The sequence below is a fragment of the Solenopsis invicta genome, chromosome 13 (genome assembly GCF_016802725.1).
Source record: "Solenopsis invicta isolate M01_SB chromosome 13, UNIL_Sinv_3.0, whole genome shotgun sequence".
NCBI lineage: Eukaryota > Metazoa > Arthropoda > Insecta > Hymenoptera > Formicidae > Solenopsis > Solenopsis invicta.
This window is the reverse complement of record NC_052676.1, coordinates 7,596,776-7,614,364: the sequence shown is the minus strand read 5'-3', so window position 1 is coordinate 7,614,364 and position 17,589 is coordinate 7,596,776. Positions and strand designations below refer to the sequence as shown.

The window sequence follows — 17,589 nt, the reverse complement described above, 5'->3', positions numbered from 1 at the left end:
TGAATACTATGTAAAACGTTTAGCTTTTATTGGACAATGACTATCCGCTCAAATTCATTTTTAAAACAATTTAAAATAAAATATATACTTGTTTTAAAAAAACAATCAGACAAAGCTTAAATTACAAAAACTCTGACAGTCAAACAGAAAAAAGCGTATTGGTTACCGTTTTGATGTACGTAATAATACGTAATAATACCGTACATCAAAACCAATTCAAACTTTTTTAAAACAATCACGAAGGATGTTAAAATTAAAGTATCCTTTTACCGATAAACTCGCTTCGAATCCTTACTAGAGTCCCAAAGGACTCCATTCCACCTTGTCATAACAAAAATATTGTATATAAAACATTTTGCTCGATCTGTAATGCCTCTTATGTGGGACAAACGGGAAGAAAGTTAGAAACTAGAATTAAAGAACATTGCAACAATATAAGAAGAAACACGACCACTAATTCTGTAATTATGAATAGAATTGAATGTAATCACGAATTTGAGTGGGATAACGTTGAGATTTTAGACAGAGGAAGGTTTTTTCATAAACAGTTAATATCTGAGAAGTTCATATTCAATTACAAGAGAATGGTTAAAGCTATGGAAATCGAGTTGTTTTATCACGTGTACTGACAATTAATGTCTCTCAGAAAATTTAATAAATAATGCTAGTTTAAACAATCAACACTTTTAATACATAGAACTTTCGCAATTATTTTTTTTTATTGGGTATAAAACTTAATTTCCGGCTTTTTTTAACGATAACACGTTGTTTATATATACAATTACATAAAAGCACGTAATCCTTCAATCTTCGAAATAGTGTTTATTATTTTCTACACACTTCTGCTATTTTCCTACCCGGGAAACCCACTGGCAAAATCGGCTTCGAAAGAACGATGAGTTCGAGTTGATAAGTTCGTTGATACTTTTGTTGACTTCCTCGGAAAACTTGAAGTGGTATAAATCAACAAAGTGATGTTGCATGGATCGGAAAAGATGGTAATCCGAAGGGTCTAGAAAATACGCCACGTGAAAGAGAATTTTCCAACTCACGTCGGAGATAACTTTCAAAGTTGTTTTCACAGTGTGCGCTCGCGTATTGTCGCGAAGCAAAAGTCACACGTCCCCTTCTAGCGTTGGTAAAAGATCTTTTTTCCTGAGTCACTCGATCTAATTGAATCTGTATCATATTATGTGTAATTAATTGTTATTGGTAAACGCTTAAAAGTGATAATTTTACCGGCTTTGAATAATTATAGTAAGTAACGCTCTTCTGGTCCCATCAAATACGCAGCATCACATTTTTTTGCGTGAATGTTTGCTTTTGCGGTACTGATCGATAGCTCACCTGGCGATAGCTCACCTGGATAAACCCACGTTTCTTGCCTCTTCGGATTGTCGTAGCCATTTTTGATCATCAGTCACGAACTTATGCAAAAAGTCCTTCTTCTTGAGTCTTGATGACGGGGATATAACCGTGTTGAGGCGTCTCTCTTTGTTTTTAAGACTAACATAAGCACAGGTGGAACACAACGCTTTTTGAATCCTACCAAGATTATGTAGATGTTTCGAAATTGCTTGCTGGGTGAGTGCAAATAAATTTGCAAGCTCTGATTGACTCTGACAAGGATTTTTCTCTGAAAGTTGTTTCAATTCTTTGTCTTCAATTTTTATTTTTTTTTTATTTGTGTAAGGAAACATTCGAATCTTGTTTGAAAGTATAAAAAAATAAAAAAATACAGACTCGAGAATAAGATTGAAATAAAACTCGAGTTGCTATATGTGTGATCGTCACAATAACAAAGACATTAAATAAATTAATAAATGTAATGCGAATATCAGATGTTGTGACCTTGACGGTACAGAGTAATCAAGTACTAATAATTCAAATATCTTTAGTAGAAAAATTTTACTGAAATTTCGTGAAAATTTTGCTGAAAATAGTATTTCAACAAAATTGCGGAAAATTTATTGAAATTTTGTTGCAATTTCATTATTAAAATTTAAAAAAATTTTTTTCAGTAGAGAAATTAATTTTTTAATAAAGATAGTAAAAAGTTATCAAAACTAAATTGACAGTTCTTAGCAAATTTATTCAAAATTTTCCCTGAAACTTAGTCGAAATTTCTTTGATATCTTTTCAAAAAATAATTTTTATTCAAATTATTTAATTTTTTTGTGGAAAATTTAATGGAATTGAGTTGAAATTTCTTCAAAATTTAATAATACTTTTATACAAATATATTAAAATTTCTGATATTTCTGCTAAAAATAGTTTTCAATTAAATTGTTGAATAGTCGCTGAAAATTCTGTGAAATTGAATTGAAATTTCTCTGAAAATTGTTTTAAGAATTTTATGATATTTCTCTCTACAAATATATTGAAATTTATCTCATATATTTCGCTAAAAATATTGCAAAAAATTGCTGAAGTATGCAAAAATTAAAAGTTGCGGAAGTTATTCAAGCTTGTGTAGTATAAACACATAAAATTCTGTATTTCTCGTAAAAGACTACAAGTTAAAATACAAAGGGCAGCATTACGTAATTTTTTACTGTTATCTTGACAAGAATATTTTTGAAACAAAGCAATGCCACTTCATCAAAAGATTTCTCGAAAGCAACTTCTGAAATCTAGACAATTTTACCTGTTTTATTTAAATTTAATTGCATTTGAAGTAATTTTGAATTTTTACGACTACTTTTGTATTGAAATTATGTTGACATTTTGATAAAAAGTATTCCAAAACTTGAAACGCTTTCAGAAAATTTTTAGTGACGTTTCAGTTAATTTTTCGGTTAAATTTGTCCGCCAGGACAACACATTCGACAATTCTTCTATACCTTTGTTGTTTTTCTCTTTCTTTGCTTGTTCTTAGAGACCTTGCCCTAGAATGTTAACAAACGCTTTATCTGCCCCTCTAGCTATCTATTTACTTACTATATTCGATTCTTATTCATTTAGTGTATTTAGTTCTCGTATGTACAAATTGGGTACGTTATTAGGACAACAATCCTAAGAAGACATGTATTAAAAAGAGGGTAAACATATCCACAGAGCTGAATCGCCTTATATATGCGTTATTTTATGTGTTTATTCAACAATCTGTTACATTAATGTGCGGTATAACTAAGGGTAACGAATTGTTTAGTTTACGGTAAAACAAAACCAGCAAACCTAAATCTAGAAAAACGTGCTAGCAACACACACTCGTGCACAACACACGATAACAATTTACGCTTCTGCGAAAGAGCAGTAACATCGAGTTTTTAACATTTCGATGAGAGATGTTCGTTCACCCATAAATTCTCCTGTAACCATAATTTCCGTAACGCGTTTTCCAAAAAAAACAAAATTTTCGATCGATTGCACGCGATAAACGAGGTACATTTCAACAGTTACAATTTGAAATGCGATATGAGAGAACTTCTCAACTCGCATTAATTCAGCACGACACAAATGTGTTATTATTACAGATATCATTATTAATACAAATTGTTATTATTAATAATATTGTTATTAAATACATTATGCTCCGTACGTAGATGCTTAATGTACATGTTCGCGTTTTAATTTTATATATTTCAACAGTAGAGAAAGTTAAAAAGCGAACGAAGCTAGAAACACTTCCTTGCTAGTTACAACCCTTTTGCGTCGATCCGAATCCTTCGTAGACTCATAGAACTTACTGTAATTTGAAGTACGTGAGTAAAGTGTATCTTTGCGTTGCCCTGGTTTTCCTGATGGACTAGATTTGTTACAAGATGCTTCTCTGCGCTGTCTACGTTTATCGTTAAATGTTTGACATGTTAAACATTGGTCGACCGACGCTGAACAGTGCTACCAAACTTTAAAGACGAAAACTCATAAGGAAGAACACTTGAAACTTTTGTTAACATAATTGAAATATAATAATTTAAAGTTTTAAAGTAATAAACAAGATAAATTTGCATAACACAATTATATACCTATGTTATACATTTTTAAATAAATTCTCGAGATGTGAATCTAATGAAACATTCATTTTGGCATCGCCAGAGGCAAGAGGATTATAAATTCAGCATTGAATGTGTAATACCAAATATTTTACAAATTCCGCTACGTTCTTACATACGTTTAGGTACTTATAACGACATTCTTGATAACTATGTCTGTGTCATAAAAATGGAATTGTTAGGTAATTGTTTTTTAAATCAACATAAAATTTTGTTTTGACAAACTATCACTTTCGTAAATTACTTTTACTGTTGAAAGACTTGTACAAGTTACACGTTAAGTTGTAAAGAGTCAGACGAAAATTCTAAAGTGTCTATAAAAACCCTTGCCCTACATTAACAAACAATACAAAGAAAACGTGTCCTGATCGAGCTCTAATTTTAAAGTTCACTAATCCAATAAAAAAAAAAATTGACACAGACAAAAATTTCGATTATCAATTTCTTTCAATCCACTTATTTACATTTATCCTTTACTTTTGGAAAGACATTAGTGTTTATTCCTATGGAATCAATTTAGCTACTGATCTGGCCACGTGTATTATCTATCAATACCGTTGCCGTATTCGGTATCGTCCACAAACTTTGAGTCCGGGAAGATGTGGAGGAGCTCGTAAACGACGCCGTTCGTCCATCCGAAGCCGTCCTGGACGTTGTACTCGCCGCCGCCGCCGCTCTCGCCGGGATGCACGGCGCTGTACTGAAATCAGAAGATTAATTACTCCGTGTAATCGGCCGTGACTGATTCGCCAAACCAAACCGTGGTCTCACGACGCGTCGAAAGTAATCAAGACTCCGGATAGTCACTTCCTCCGTGGTTTCCGTCCGTCGTTGCCGCCGCGGCGGCGAGTTAATTCCCACCGCGGAATACCTATCCTGGGCGGAAATCTAATTTCTTCCGATCGCGAGAACTTGGATGAACTTCATCAGTTAGTTAAACGTCGCTTCGTGTCTGAGCGATAGCGCCACGAGAGAGCCCGTCGTGGGCGCGGAGCGGTGCGAAAGTGCCATTTCCTAACCCGTCAAATATTCTTCGACCAGTCCACAGGTCTTTGTCTCTGAATCGACAGAATTTATGCATTGAAAAGACAAAACTGAATAACTCGCTTCAAATAATCAATGTTCGCCCATATAGAATGCCATAAATGTCGAACGCTCTTTTCTCTTTTCAATCGGGAAATTTTTTACTTTTATATAGGAAGCTTTCATATCGAAGCACCGATAAATCTTTAAATTGTAAAATAAGAAAGGAAATTCATCGATACTGGCGTACTACTTTGTTTCCGGTTAATATTTTTCAAACAAATATTAAATGTAAAATGTTATGCACATAAATACAAATTAGAAGGAGTTTTCTATTAGACAGCAGTTTTTATAATACTGTTTTCTAATAATTAATGTTTTCTTAATTTAACCCAAAAAGAGCGTCTGAGTAATTAGGCCAGAAAACTGACACTGTAGCCAGCGTTAACAAGAATTCAAACACCCGTATGGAAAAGGAATTAACTATAAAATAAGTTGATAAACAAAATAAAACAATACATTTTTATATATTAAATAAAAAAATTTATAAAATTAAAAGTAATTGAACCCCTCCCCCACTCATTTTATTAGCATATACGTGGATTTGTCTGACAATATCCTTCCTATTTTAAGGTATTACGGAAAATGTGAAAAAAAATTTATGAAATATCTATCAACATTGTAATCGAAGATTAATTGTTGATACAGTGCCATGTTTAGTTTTCAAGAAATAAGGATACTGATTTAGGAAGGCTATGCCTGCAACATTGAAGATTTTCCTCTAGTCCATATTAATAAACAAATTTACAAAAATAAATGATAATAGAGAAAGCAGTTGACCTATTTGTACAAAATGTAATAGCAATTAGATGAAGTACATTTTATACTATTTATCGAACATGATTTCATAAATCAATTTTACCTCGAAATATTTTCTACAGCTGAGATTTGTTGTCCTATAATGAGGTAGTTTAATTAATTAAAGATATGCACGTCAATATATTCATTTTCATCAATTTTGTCATACATCGCGTAATAAATTGTCCATCGCGCTGAAGCCTCGCGCAGTGAAGTTGTTATAACAATTTCCGACCTGAAAGAGATATGATATAAATCGGATGGGCAGTGAGTGAAATGCTCTCCGTTATTTTCCCGGTTCTCTCGTATTGGATATGGGATAACTGGATGCGGGACGCTGAGCGAGACAATAAAAGGATACGTTGTATATACGGCGTATTCTTTACTTTTTCCACGACATTGCGACTTTTAATTTAATAGTAATTGCACCTTACAATCTCGAGAAACGACCTCTGTATCACTGTTGCATTTTGGAGTATCGATATTATAAAATTAACATCTTGAAAAAATTACACTTTACATGAGGTGACGTAAATTAAATAAGAAAAATACATATAAAAAATGTTAAAAAATCGGTGATTATTTTGGAAAAGCGACATTATAAAATTAACACCTTAGAAAAATTAAATTTTACATGTAGTTACTTGAATAGAAAAGAACATAACAACGTTAAGAAATTCCTGATTATTTCAAAGGAACGACTTAACAAAGTTAATATCTTAAAAAAAACTACATTTTACATAACATTATTTATAATAAATAAAAAGGAATTTGTACACTGTTGGACAATTTGTGTACTTTTGTGAAAAAATCTGCTTATTAAAGTTTTTGTGTTAAGTAATGAACATATTCATGTGTAAATTTTACACATGTCTGCTATGTTAACTGAACTTAACAGATATAAAATGTAGAATTGTGAAAGTGATTTAAAAAATATGTTAAAGTAACACAATATGTAAGCATTTATTAAATACGTGCAAATTGTGTTACTTTAACATACTTTTTAAGTGATTTTTATAATTTTACATTTTGTATCTGTTGAAATTTACAGAAAAAGTGTTGATGTTACACTATAACAAGAGTGGGGATAACTGTGCCATACTATTTTAATATTCTTCTGTAAATTTTATCATAAAAATTATTTTAATTGTACACACAAGTAACTTCAAATTACGATCAAGATTACGTACCTTTTTTATTGAAATATTAACGCAATATTAATATTTAACACATTCAGATTATATTAAATTAACACAAAATTTTGAGTGGACCGTTTGGGACATGTGATTTATGTGAAATTTAACACAATTTTTCCAACTGTATAAAAATGTCGAAAAAATACCGTTTATTACGAGAAGCAACATTATAAAGTTACTACCATAGACAAATTACGTTTCGCATGATTTAACATTTTATTTAAATTTTATTTAAAAAATTATATAAAGTTTTAAAAAATGGCTAATTATTTTGGAGAAGCAACATTATAAAATTAACATTCTTGAAAAATTACATTTTATATTGCATTATTTAAATGAAGAGGAGTATGCGAGAACAAATTGAAGAAATACTAAACGTTATATTTCCATTGTATTATTGCGCGAACTTTTCTGACACTTTATTTAAATCACGTCTTACGATTATTATTAAGAATACATTGAAAAAAAGAGAGAACTTTTAATTGAAACTTAACGTCACTGTTAAATGCATCAATTATGCACTTTTTTTTAAGTACCGAATGATAAACGAGCAAAATGTTGTGTGATAAATACTGACGCATTTTTATCGATGCAAAGCTACATTTGTAAGTTAAGGAAAGGTCACGTTAGCATGTGTACGTTCGCAACCTAATGTCGCATTAGGCATTACCGCTATATTCCCCAGACTTTACTATCGGACGCGCGAATCGAAATCGTTCTTTCATAAAATGGAAGGCACATCAATTATTCATTCTCTTAAATATTAGACTAATGAAGAATAATCGCTTTTCCATCGAGCGCGAATGACGCTGCGCATGAGAATATTGTAAAAGAATTGTAAAAGGCAGGAGGCATATAGCTTTTGCTGTAAAAAAATTAATTCCAAATTCAAGATATATCGTTCGCGCCAATTGCTTTTGCAACTTTATCATCACGGCCTGACTATATAAATGCGCCAAACATAAAAAAGGAGTCGTAAAATCGATTCCTTGATTCGAAACACACGCGCACACGTACAAACGCACACGCGTGCACGTACAATCGCGGATGAAGTCATCGCAAAGCGCGTCGTGAAAGGAAGGAATACTTGAAGAAGGTGGCAGATTGCGAGAAACTAACGTGAATGCATCGAGTATAGCTCGAATATTGCAAATCCGCCAGCGAGTTTGAAGTCTACTTCTCTTTATAAAAAAATTGCTCGACTATACTCCACGGTGTGGAGTTCCTTTTAATTTCCATCTTCGAATATTCGGTGAACCCTTTGCCTTTCCCGTCATATTAAAAACTCATCCTTTATCGCAGTGTATATTTGTAATTCACGCTCCGCATATTCGTGATAAAGAGGCGTCGTTCCTATAGCAAACCGGAAATTAACTGGGAATAAATTGTCCCCGGTTATTTCTAGCGAGAAAAAACGAATGCGTACAGGATAATGATGCTTTCAGGCTTTTAAACCCATGGTAATTAATATTCTACGTTGGTTGCTGCAACTATTAGATCACGACATTAGTGACAAGGAAGGGAACAGCGGACGTATAATTCCTTCCTGACGCGCGTCCTTCTGAATAGATAAGTTTCTTTGCACACCCTCACTTACATTACGATAAAGTAAGTTTGAAAAGCGTGTCGCTGGACTTTCTTTTAAGCTCTCCTTCATTACTAAATGGCGCCTCGTGCGATCTAATCTAAAGTTCCCGATGAAAATGGGCTTTGCGCGGACATCATAATTATTTATTAATTCATTAATCGGAAGAGGAATTCTACTCGTTCTAAAGCGAATGGCATGCAAGCCTGTTTACACGTTCTACGCTTTCAATTTGTACTATACAATCAAACGAAAACGCTTACGTGTTATTTCGCATTCCTCACATAGCAATCTGGATAAATAGTAATTAATCCTTTGTGGATCGGTGACCTCGTTTAGTATTACAACCCTTTTGGTTTGTATGCTGATCACTCAATTTTTATAGAGCTGGAACTATGAAGCAATTTGACAATATTGAATCTGAATAATTTAAAAATAAACAATTTTTAATGGTACCTATCTAATATGACGAACAGAATTTTAAAAAGTAATCTGATTGAAAAATTCTATTTTAAAGGATTAGAGGATTCTAGTAATCGAAAAATCTTTTTCAGCGTGTAAAAGTTTTATTTGAAAAGATAAATGAATAATGCGTTTTCATTTGAAAATGTGTATTTTATTGAAAAAGATGCAAAATTTAAAAAAATATGAAAATAAGTAAATAATAGCATACTAAATACTAGTATCTGCATAGTAATAGACAATTTAGCCTCAATAAAATATCCAACGTTAAAAAATTGGCAATTTTTTTCTTTACACTTGTCATTTTCGAATCATGAAATTTTTGAAAATTTTATTTTTTGTGAAATACATTTGAATTTTAAAGTTGTGTTCTTTCAAAAACTTTTTTCTGCTTTTTGTTATAATTTAAGAAAAAAATTAAAAAACAAAAAGCTAATGCTATATGTGATTAAAAATATTGCTTTAAAATTTCAAATTAATTACATAAACTATGTTTATGAGTTGTCGTAGCTATCTCTTTAAAAACTAATGTTTTAAGAAAAATGCGTTTAAGAACACTTTTTCAACATAATTTTACACGTTACTTTTTTTTAACAAATATTCATATTTTTAAAATAAACACTCATTACATGTTTACTTCTTTAAACAAAAGTTGTTACGTAATATAGAGAAATACTCCATTTATCAATTCGCTGAAGTCCTATAATCCTTTCAGGAATTTTTAACATTTGCCAAGTAACAATGAGATTTCAAATAACAAAGAAAAGTTTCCAGTTTTGTGTCATTTAAAGCTCGCTGTAGCCGCGAGGGATAAACGCCTGTAAACGCATCAACTTCGAAGCTCAAATTGTGAGAACACAAGTTGTGTCCTAAGGCACAAGCTTTTCCCTCAATAGAGGTTACTTTTTGAATTTTGATATTTTTAGGTTACATTTAAGTTCAACGATCCTATAAATTTCTTAAAGTCGAGTTTTATGATCAGATTATTTTTCAAAATTTGGTCAGTTATATTAAATTTTGAACTTCAGAAATCTGAAATCAGAATCGAATTCAACGACTCTAAAAACCTTTGGTAAACAAGGTTTTCTATAAGTTGTTTTACTAAAAAGTTTTCGAACGGGGTTAACTAATTAACTAGATATTAAAAATAAATAAACGTCGCGTCCTTTTAAAAAACTAATTATAAAGATACAGCTAGGCAGATAGCAAGTTGTGCAGATAGAAAATATAATTTCAATTCTCTTACGCCAACGCGTCTTCCCCGCTTGAGATGGAATACCTTCGAGGGTCTCTTTTCATTCTCAGGACGAGGCAGGCGCAAGAAACCTTGATTGAATCGATCGAGCATGTTTGTTCAGCAAAATGGACCGGCTATTTCCTGCGAGAGCTCGTTACTGATACACCGGTATCGACAAGACATGATTTGTACAAAGTGCTAAAGTGTAAATTTCACCCGCCATTCTCTCGTGGCGGTCGTAATTATCGTGGCTTAAATTACGCGATTAAAATAGTCTCATTGTAATAAAGCCGTATTAATAACGGCTTTATTAATACGGCTGTGTCTGATATAGTGATACGTCAATCGTTCTTCCTTAAATCATGATGTATCGACGAAAAAGTCAATCAATTAATATTGGCGAGAATATTGGAAGGCGCGAAGCAATTCAAAGCATTCACTCGAGTTAAGAAACATTTAATTTACTTTAAGTATTTCTTTTTATTTGAGTGGCGTTAGTAAATTTTCCTGAAAAAGGTTTTTGCACAGTCGATTTACATTTTCGAGTATTACAACAACGTAACACTGTAATGATTTTCGGAATTAATTATTCAACTATTGAATAATTTAGCGCGAAAAGTTAGAATAATTATTTGCGATACAATATCGGGCAATAGTTCAATATAGACCGTTGCAATTACATAAACATCCAATAATTAAACGTGTTCAATGAAAGGTAAATACAAAGAGAATTATAAAAGAAAAGAAAATTTGAAAAAGGAAAAATTCTCACATATAAGTATACAAATATACAATTTTAGGTGGGAGGAGGAAAAGAGCAATTTATTTAACAACTAAATATTTTAGAGAGTAACGAAAAATTCATATGATTGGAAAAACTTTGTTAAAGAATTTTATTTATCTTGATTTTTTACTCATTTACAGTCAATTGATTTGACTCATATTTTGCCTCGGTAATGTTTAACGTTCTTGAGTATCACTGAATAAAAATAAAGTTTGAAAAAGTTAAACCGTTTCTTAGAAATCTTGCAAACAGACAAATAGAGAAACAAACGGACAGCCAGGCCAATATTGTAAAATTAGAAAGTGGTTTAGTACATTACTTAATTGTTGGAATCATCGTAACGTAGTAACGGGTATTTTACACTCTTTGCAATTGGAAAATCCGATAATTAAACGTATGCCATAAAACATAAGTACATTCATATACAAAATCGATTATTAATATAATTTGAAAGAGGGAAGTTCTCTCAAATAAATACATTTTTAGGCGAATTAATCAATTATTAAATGTATTAATATTTCAAGTAACACGTGTGTACATAATCCCAAAAACATCATAATTATGCGCAATATTATCAGGCATAAATAATTTAATATAGCTGGTTTTTATGATTAGATAAATCCAGAAATTAAAAAAGTTTAATGAAAAGTAGATAATATCCACGCATGCTGAGGATTTACGAATATAACACGAAAAAGAAAGATTCTCAAATAAACACAATAATCTTTGGGGAAACTATTTAATCATTGCAATTGTTTACGTTTCAGCGTGAATAATTGCAGTAAATAATAAACATCATAACTGTCCGTAATGTAATATTTGATATCATTAGCTCAACATGTTCAACATGCAATTTATAGATAAATCCAATTATTAATCGCGTTCAATGTAAAGTAAATACGAAAAATAAATACCTTCGTATACGGAAACGCCAATAAATATATAATTTGAGAGAAGAAAATTCTCAATTAAATACAATTTTGCAACACGGATTATTTAATATATTATTAAATGTTTAGAGTGTAATAATTGCAAGAAACTTAATTATATGATTGTTCGCAATATTGTGTTCGCAATACACGTAATTCAAAACAGTCGATTTTTGCCATTAGACAAACCGGATTAAACAGGTTAACTAAAAGTAAATGTCCTCAACATATTCAAATATACTTACGAATGTAATTTAAAAAAGGAAATTCTTAAATAAATAAAATTTTAAAAGAGCGAATTATTTATTTAATTAGTAAATGCTTTGCAACGTAAATGACAAGAAACGTCACAACTGTTTGCAATAATGTATCCGGCGTCAATAATTTAATGTAGCCGATTTTCGCAATTAAATAAACCCAATAATTAAATACGTCCAATGAAAAGTACCTTTATAAACAGAGACGCGTATGAATATAATTTGGAAAGAAGATTCTTAAATAATCAACTTTTCGAACTATTTAATGTTTCAGAGAGAATGTGAATAATTACTACGAACGTAATTGTTCGCGATGTAATATCAAGCATAATTATTTAATTGTAATATAACTGCAATTGATAATAGGAAACAATTAGATAAATTCAATAATTGAAAAAATTAAATGGAAATATTTTTGTGTCGGAATGCTTATAAATATAACTTGAAAAAAGAAGATCCTTAGTAATACAATAGTAATACAATACTCGATAAACCGCTAACTAATTGTTACAGAGTGAAAAATAGTAATAAACGTCACAATTCGCGATGTAATCTCAAGTATCAATGGTTTAATACACTCAATCTTTGAAAGTAGATAAATCCAATAATTAAACGAGTTTAATTAAAAGTAAATAAACAGAGACGCTTATAAATACCGAATATTTGAAAAAGGAAAATTCTAAGATCAATGAAACTTTAAGATGGAGCGAATTATTTAATCTTTGAATATTTTAGAACGTAAATGAAGAAACGTCAAAGTCATTTGCAATACGATCTCAATGATCGATAACTCAATAATGGCCAATTTTTGTAATTACATAAAAAATGATTAAGTGAAGTTCAAAGGAAAACAAACGCTTTTACACAATTTGAAAAAGGGAAATTTGTGAATAAACACAATTTTTTGCGAACTATTTAACTACTAAACGTTTCAGAGGGTACGTGAATAATTGCAATGAACGTTATAATTGGCTGCGATAGAGAATATCGAGCGTCATTAACTTAATATAACTGACCTTTGCAATTAGATGAATTCAATAATTGAAAGAGTTCAATGGAAGATAAATATACTTGTAGATACAATTTGAAAAAAAAAGAAAAGAAAAAGGAGACTCTTAAATAAACACAATTCTCTAGAAATGGCAATAAACGTCATAATTTGCGGTATAACATCGGAGTATCAATGGTTTAATATAGCTGATCTTTGTAATTAGGTGAATTCCAGACTAAAGTGAATTTGAGGAAAGGTAAATGGAGACGGCGCGCGCAGAGAGCACCGATGAACGTAATTTAAAAACAAGACGATTCTCGTCCTTTCATTGCAATGCCGGCCTGTTACGGACAGTTCCTTCTCAATATGCATGAATGCACCATCGACAGAGTGTTTTTCTTTTTCCGAGAAAGAACCGGTAATGTATAAAATACTTTCTCACAGCCGTGCTCATTCTATATATATATCACCCTCCTAATCGTGCCGTTCTCGCACGCAACCGTCTTGTATTTTCCTCTCGGTAAGCGAAGGGTGGCGAAACAAAACAAGACGGATTAGAAGGAGCCCCACACACACACACACACACACACACACACACACACACAAACGTACACACGAGCATACGTATGCCGGACGATATTTCTCGGTGGCTTTTCATCCCTCTCGCGTTGCCGTCCGCCTCCCAGTAGGGCAGTAAGGTACGGAGCGACAAAGGAAACGAGCGAGGTCATCCTCGCGCGTGTTAGACTCGTCCGTGCGACCATCTTTCGCCTCATATCGAAATTCGAGACTCTCCTCCGAAATACATACCTCATCAAGTTTCCGTATCAAAAAGAAACACGAGAAGATGCTGCGGACAGCGCCGGGACAAAAGTGTTTACTCTAGTACTCGTTGTATTAAATAGCGCACTGTCCACTCTGTCCATATTAAATATTATCTACTACCGGAACTTTTTCTAGCGTCGACATCAGCCGCAGGTGAATCGATATTTGGACGCCGATATCCGATAGAAATGTACCGGTATGAAATAAATAGAAAAAGAGAGGTTTCATATTACGAGAGAAGAATGCGAAATTAATTTCGAAACGATACTAAGTTAATTGAAACGTGAAGAGCAAAAATATTACGGTTACAATACAGAGGATAAAAATACAAAAGCATCACGGAAGATATAAAAACGCTTAAAGCACGTAATTGAATTTATCATTTGACAAAACAATATAAATCAATTTTTGTCGAAATTGAGGTATTAGGGGATTCGGAATGTAGGTAGAGGAAAGTCGCTAATATACTGGCATAGTCCTCCTAAATAAGCACCCTCTTGTTTGTCGAAAACAAGTTCTTTATTAATACTGACATGATATAGAGAAACATGATCTCTCAAATAATTAAAGAAATAAGAATCCGTAGTTCATGTATCAATAGCTTTTTTCTATATAAAATATGTTTAAATCGAATTGAAATTTGCATGATTTTCTACTGCAAATTGCAAGGTTAAAAAAGTGAGTATATTAGTAAGTATATTATTCATAAGGTTAGATCATTTTACGTGTTAGCTTCTTAAAACTGTTTCGTTTATATTTTTCTCTTTTATATTTTTCTTTTAGAGCGGTTTGAAACATAAAATCACTGTATAGCGTAAACCCCGGTTTATCTGGCCATAAGATCAAACAATAACTATATTTTCAACTACAACGCTGACAGATATTTGATGAATTTTTTTCACATTTTCTTTGATATCTTGAGGGAGGGAAAAATAGCGTTGAATGCGATAGATCCACTGAAAAAGCGCCAAAAAACGTATAAAGTGAAACGGTTTAATTCCGCCCTTTTCATTACAAAATTTGCTGTTTAATGCATAAAAATATATTTTATTGCTTAATTTATTGACTTTTTTATAGTTAATTCTTTCCTGTGATATAAGCTGTGTATGAATTTTATTATTACTCGCTACTATGTCATTTTTGAAGTCTAGTTTCACAGACGCTGCTTTTGGGTTGTGAAAACATTAATTATTACAAAATACAAAAAAGTAAATATTAAAAACTGCTATATCATCTAATAGAAGACACTTCCTAGTTTGTATTCATGTTTTTAAAGTTATACGTTTAGCTTTTATTTTAAGAAATATTACACGAAAACAAATTGGTATGCTAGTATTGGTGACTTTCCTCTAAAAATAGAAAAGACAGATGGAGCGTAAAATGCAATAGCTGAAGATAATGAAAAAAAATGGACAGTTAATAGTAAAATAAAGAAGAGACAATTGCATGAATCAGAAATAGAAAAAAAATATGGCAACGTGTCTTCTTTTTACTTGATCTTCTCGTTCTGTTTCTTTCTACTTGATCTTTCCTACCTGATGTTAGGCACGCTCGGTTTATTCTTGCTATTCAGTACACTAGTACAGGATTTCTAAATATAAGCTTGAAATTGAAATATATCGGTGTTCATACCTGTCGCTATTCTTACTTCTGTATTAAATCTATGATTCAGAATCAGGGGAATAGATACATAATTTTCATCATATTAATCAGGCATTCTTTCCTTAGATCTACAAAGTGTATAATAAAAAAAGCATCATAAGTCAGTGACTGTATTCTTTTTTTTTTACTTTGTATAAATACTCTGTAAAAATACATTCAACGAAGAATGATTACTTTAGCATACTGAAATTTAATGTTATGAATTTGCATTTTTAAAAGAATTGTATCTTCTTCAATAACAAAGTTAGATACCTTTCTTAATCGATACAATCTGTTATTTTATGACAAATTTTTTTAAAAGTCTGTTTTACATTTACAAAATTTTTTAAAAATTTATATTTTATATGTACAAAAATACTTACTTCATTAAGAAGCAAATCAAATAAAAAATTTCAAAATTAGTTTGAAAATAAATTTTGAAAGTAATATGTCCTACTTACTTAATGTATAAAATAACGAGTTATTTTTAATTACTTTTAGCACCGGCTCTATAAAAACTAGACTAGTTTTTTCAATTTTCCAAAAGTGAATTTTTTTATTTATTGTTAATCAAATGACCGATTTAGTTATATTTATATGTTCTTACAACCTTATATCAATTCTTTCTTTTCTCCCTCATAAAAGAGAATTTTTTTTTACAAAATTTTCTTTTTGAAGAACTCCATCTATTGTATTGTCGTAAAGGACACTTTCTTTGACCAGCTCTCAACTATGTGTCGATAGAATCGGCCATTCCGCTAGGAGATTCAATTCCGACTCATGTAGTCGTGTAGGACATCAGTGTTTTACGACTTGTCGACAAGAAATGTGCTCTCTTAATATGTGCTCTCTTAATCTTCTAGTTCTCCGGTGAACAGAGAATCGTTCGCGACGGATCGGTTTAAAGAGAGGAAAGCTGGCTTACCTTCTCGAACATCTTGCCATACTCGTCGTAACCAAGATAATTCGACCTAAGCCACTTGTCGGCCAGCTCCTTGGCTAAGTCGATCGCTTCTTTTACATGAGTTTGATAGAGACCCAGGATCAGGAAGGACTGCAACGGTGGCCACGCATTTGGAAAGTCCCATTGTTCGCCAGTATAGTTGACCGAAGTTGGCGTACCACCTGTAACGAGACAAGCGTACCGTTTTCTCAACTTTGGTATTTCTAACACAGCTAACTGCGCCTTGCATTCAAGATCCCACAATCAAATCCCAATTAATTGGAATCGATCAACAAAGTTACTCGACATAGAAGTATGTCTTAACCCTTTCTCATCCCGTGATTTTGCTCAATTTTTGATTTAGTTTCCTTTTTCGTAGACGTAATACTTCTTTCAGTCAAAATTTTTAATAATATTTGGCAAACTTGAGTTAATAAAAAAATATTGTGATTTAAAATTTTTGTATAAGAGACACGGTCGAAATAATAAATCTTATTGCAGTCAATAATAATAACAACAACAATAATAATAATAGCGATAATAATAATAATGACAATGATGATGATGATAGTTATAGTAGTAATGGTAATAATAATAATAATAATAATAAAAAGAACAAGAATAATAATGATGATGATGATGATGATGATGATAATGATGATGATGATGATGATGATGATGATGATGATAATGGTAATGGCAATGGCAATGGCGATGATGATGATGATAATGATGATGATGAGGATGATGATGACGAAGGTGATGATAATGGTGATGATCAGAAATGTTGAAATCAATACGTTTTTTAAATTATTAACACTTTAGATTATATTATATCATTGGAGCTATGTCTGTTACTATCA

At 31.6% G+C, this 17,589-nt stretch overlaps 1 protein-coding gene and 1 long non-coding RNA gene across 3 annotated transcripts in view; one reads left to right on the top strand and one right to left on the bottom strand.

Moving 5' to 3' along the window:
• Positions 1-17,589, top strand: part of LOC120359408 — a 130,896-nt gene that overhangs the window by 1,575 nt on the left and 111,732 nt on the right. The window lies entirely within an intron of this gene.
• The window catches only part of LOC105203240 (trehalase), a 40,460-nt gene continuing 25,943 nt past the window's right edge, over positions 3,073-17,589 (bottom strand). Inside the window, exons 8-9 of one of the 2 annotated variants that reach the window (XM_011172015.3) lie at positions 16,709-16,908; positions 3,073-4,695 (exon numbers count right to left, since the gene is read on the bottom strand). In XM_011172015.3, the coding sequence (XP_011170317.1) occupies positions 4,537-4,695; positions 16,709-16,908 (359 nt within the window). In that variant the 3' untranslated portion in view covers positions 3,073-4,536. Of the gene's footprint in view, positions 4,696-4,734; positions 5,054-16,708; positions 16,909-17,589 lie in introns of those variants that run through there. The other variant, XM_039456787.1, reaches the window with a different exon arrangement.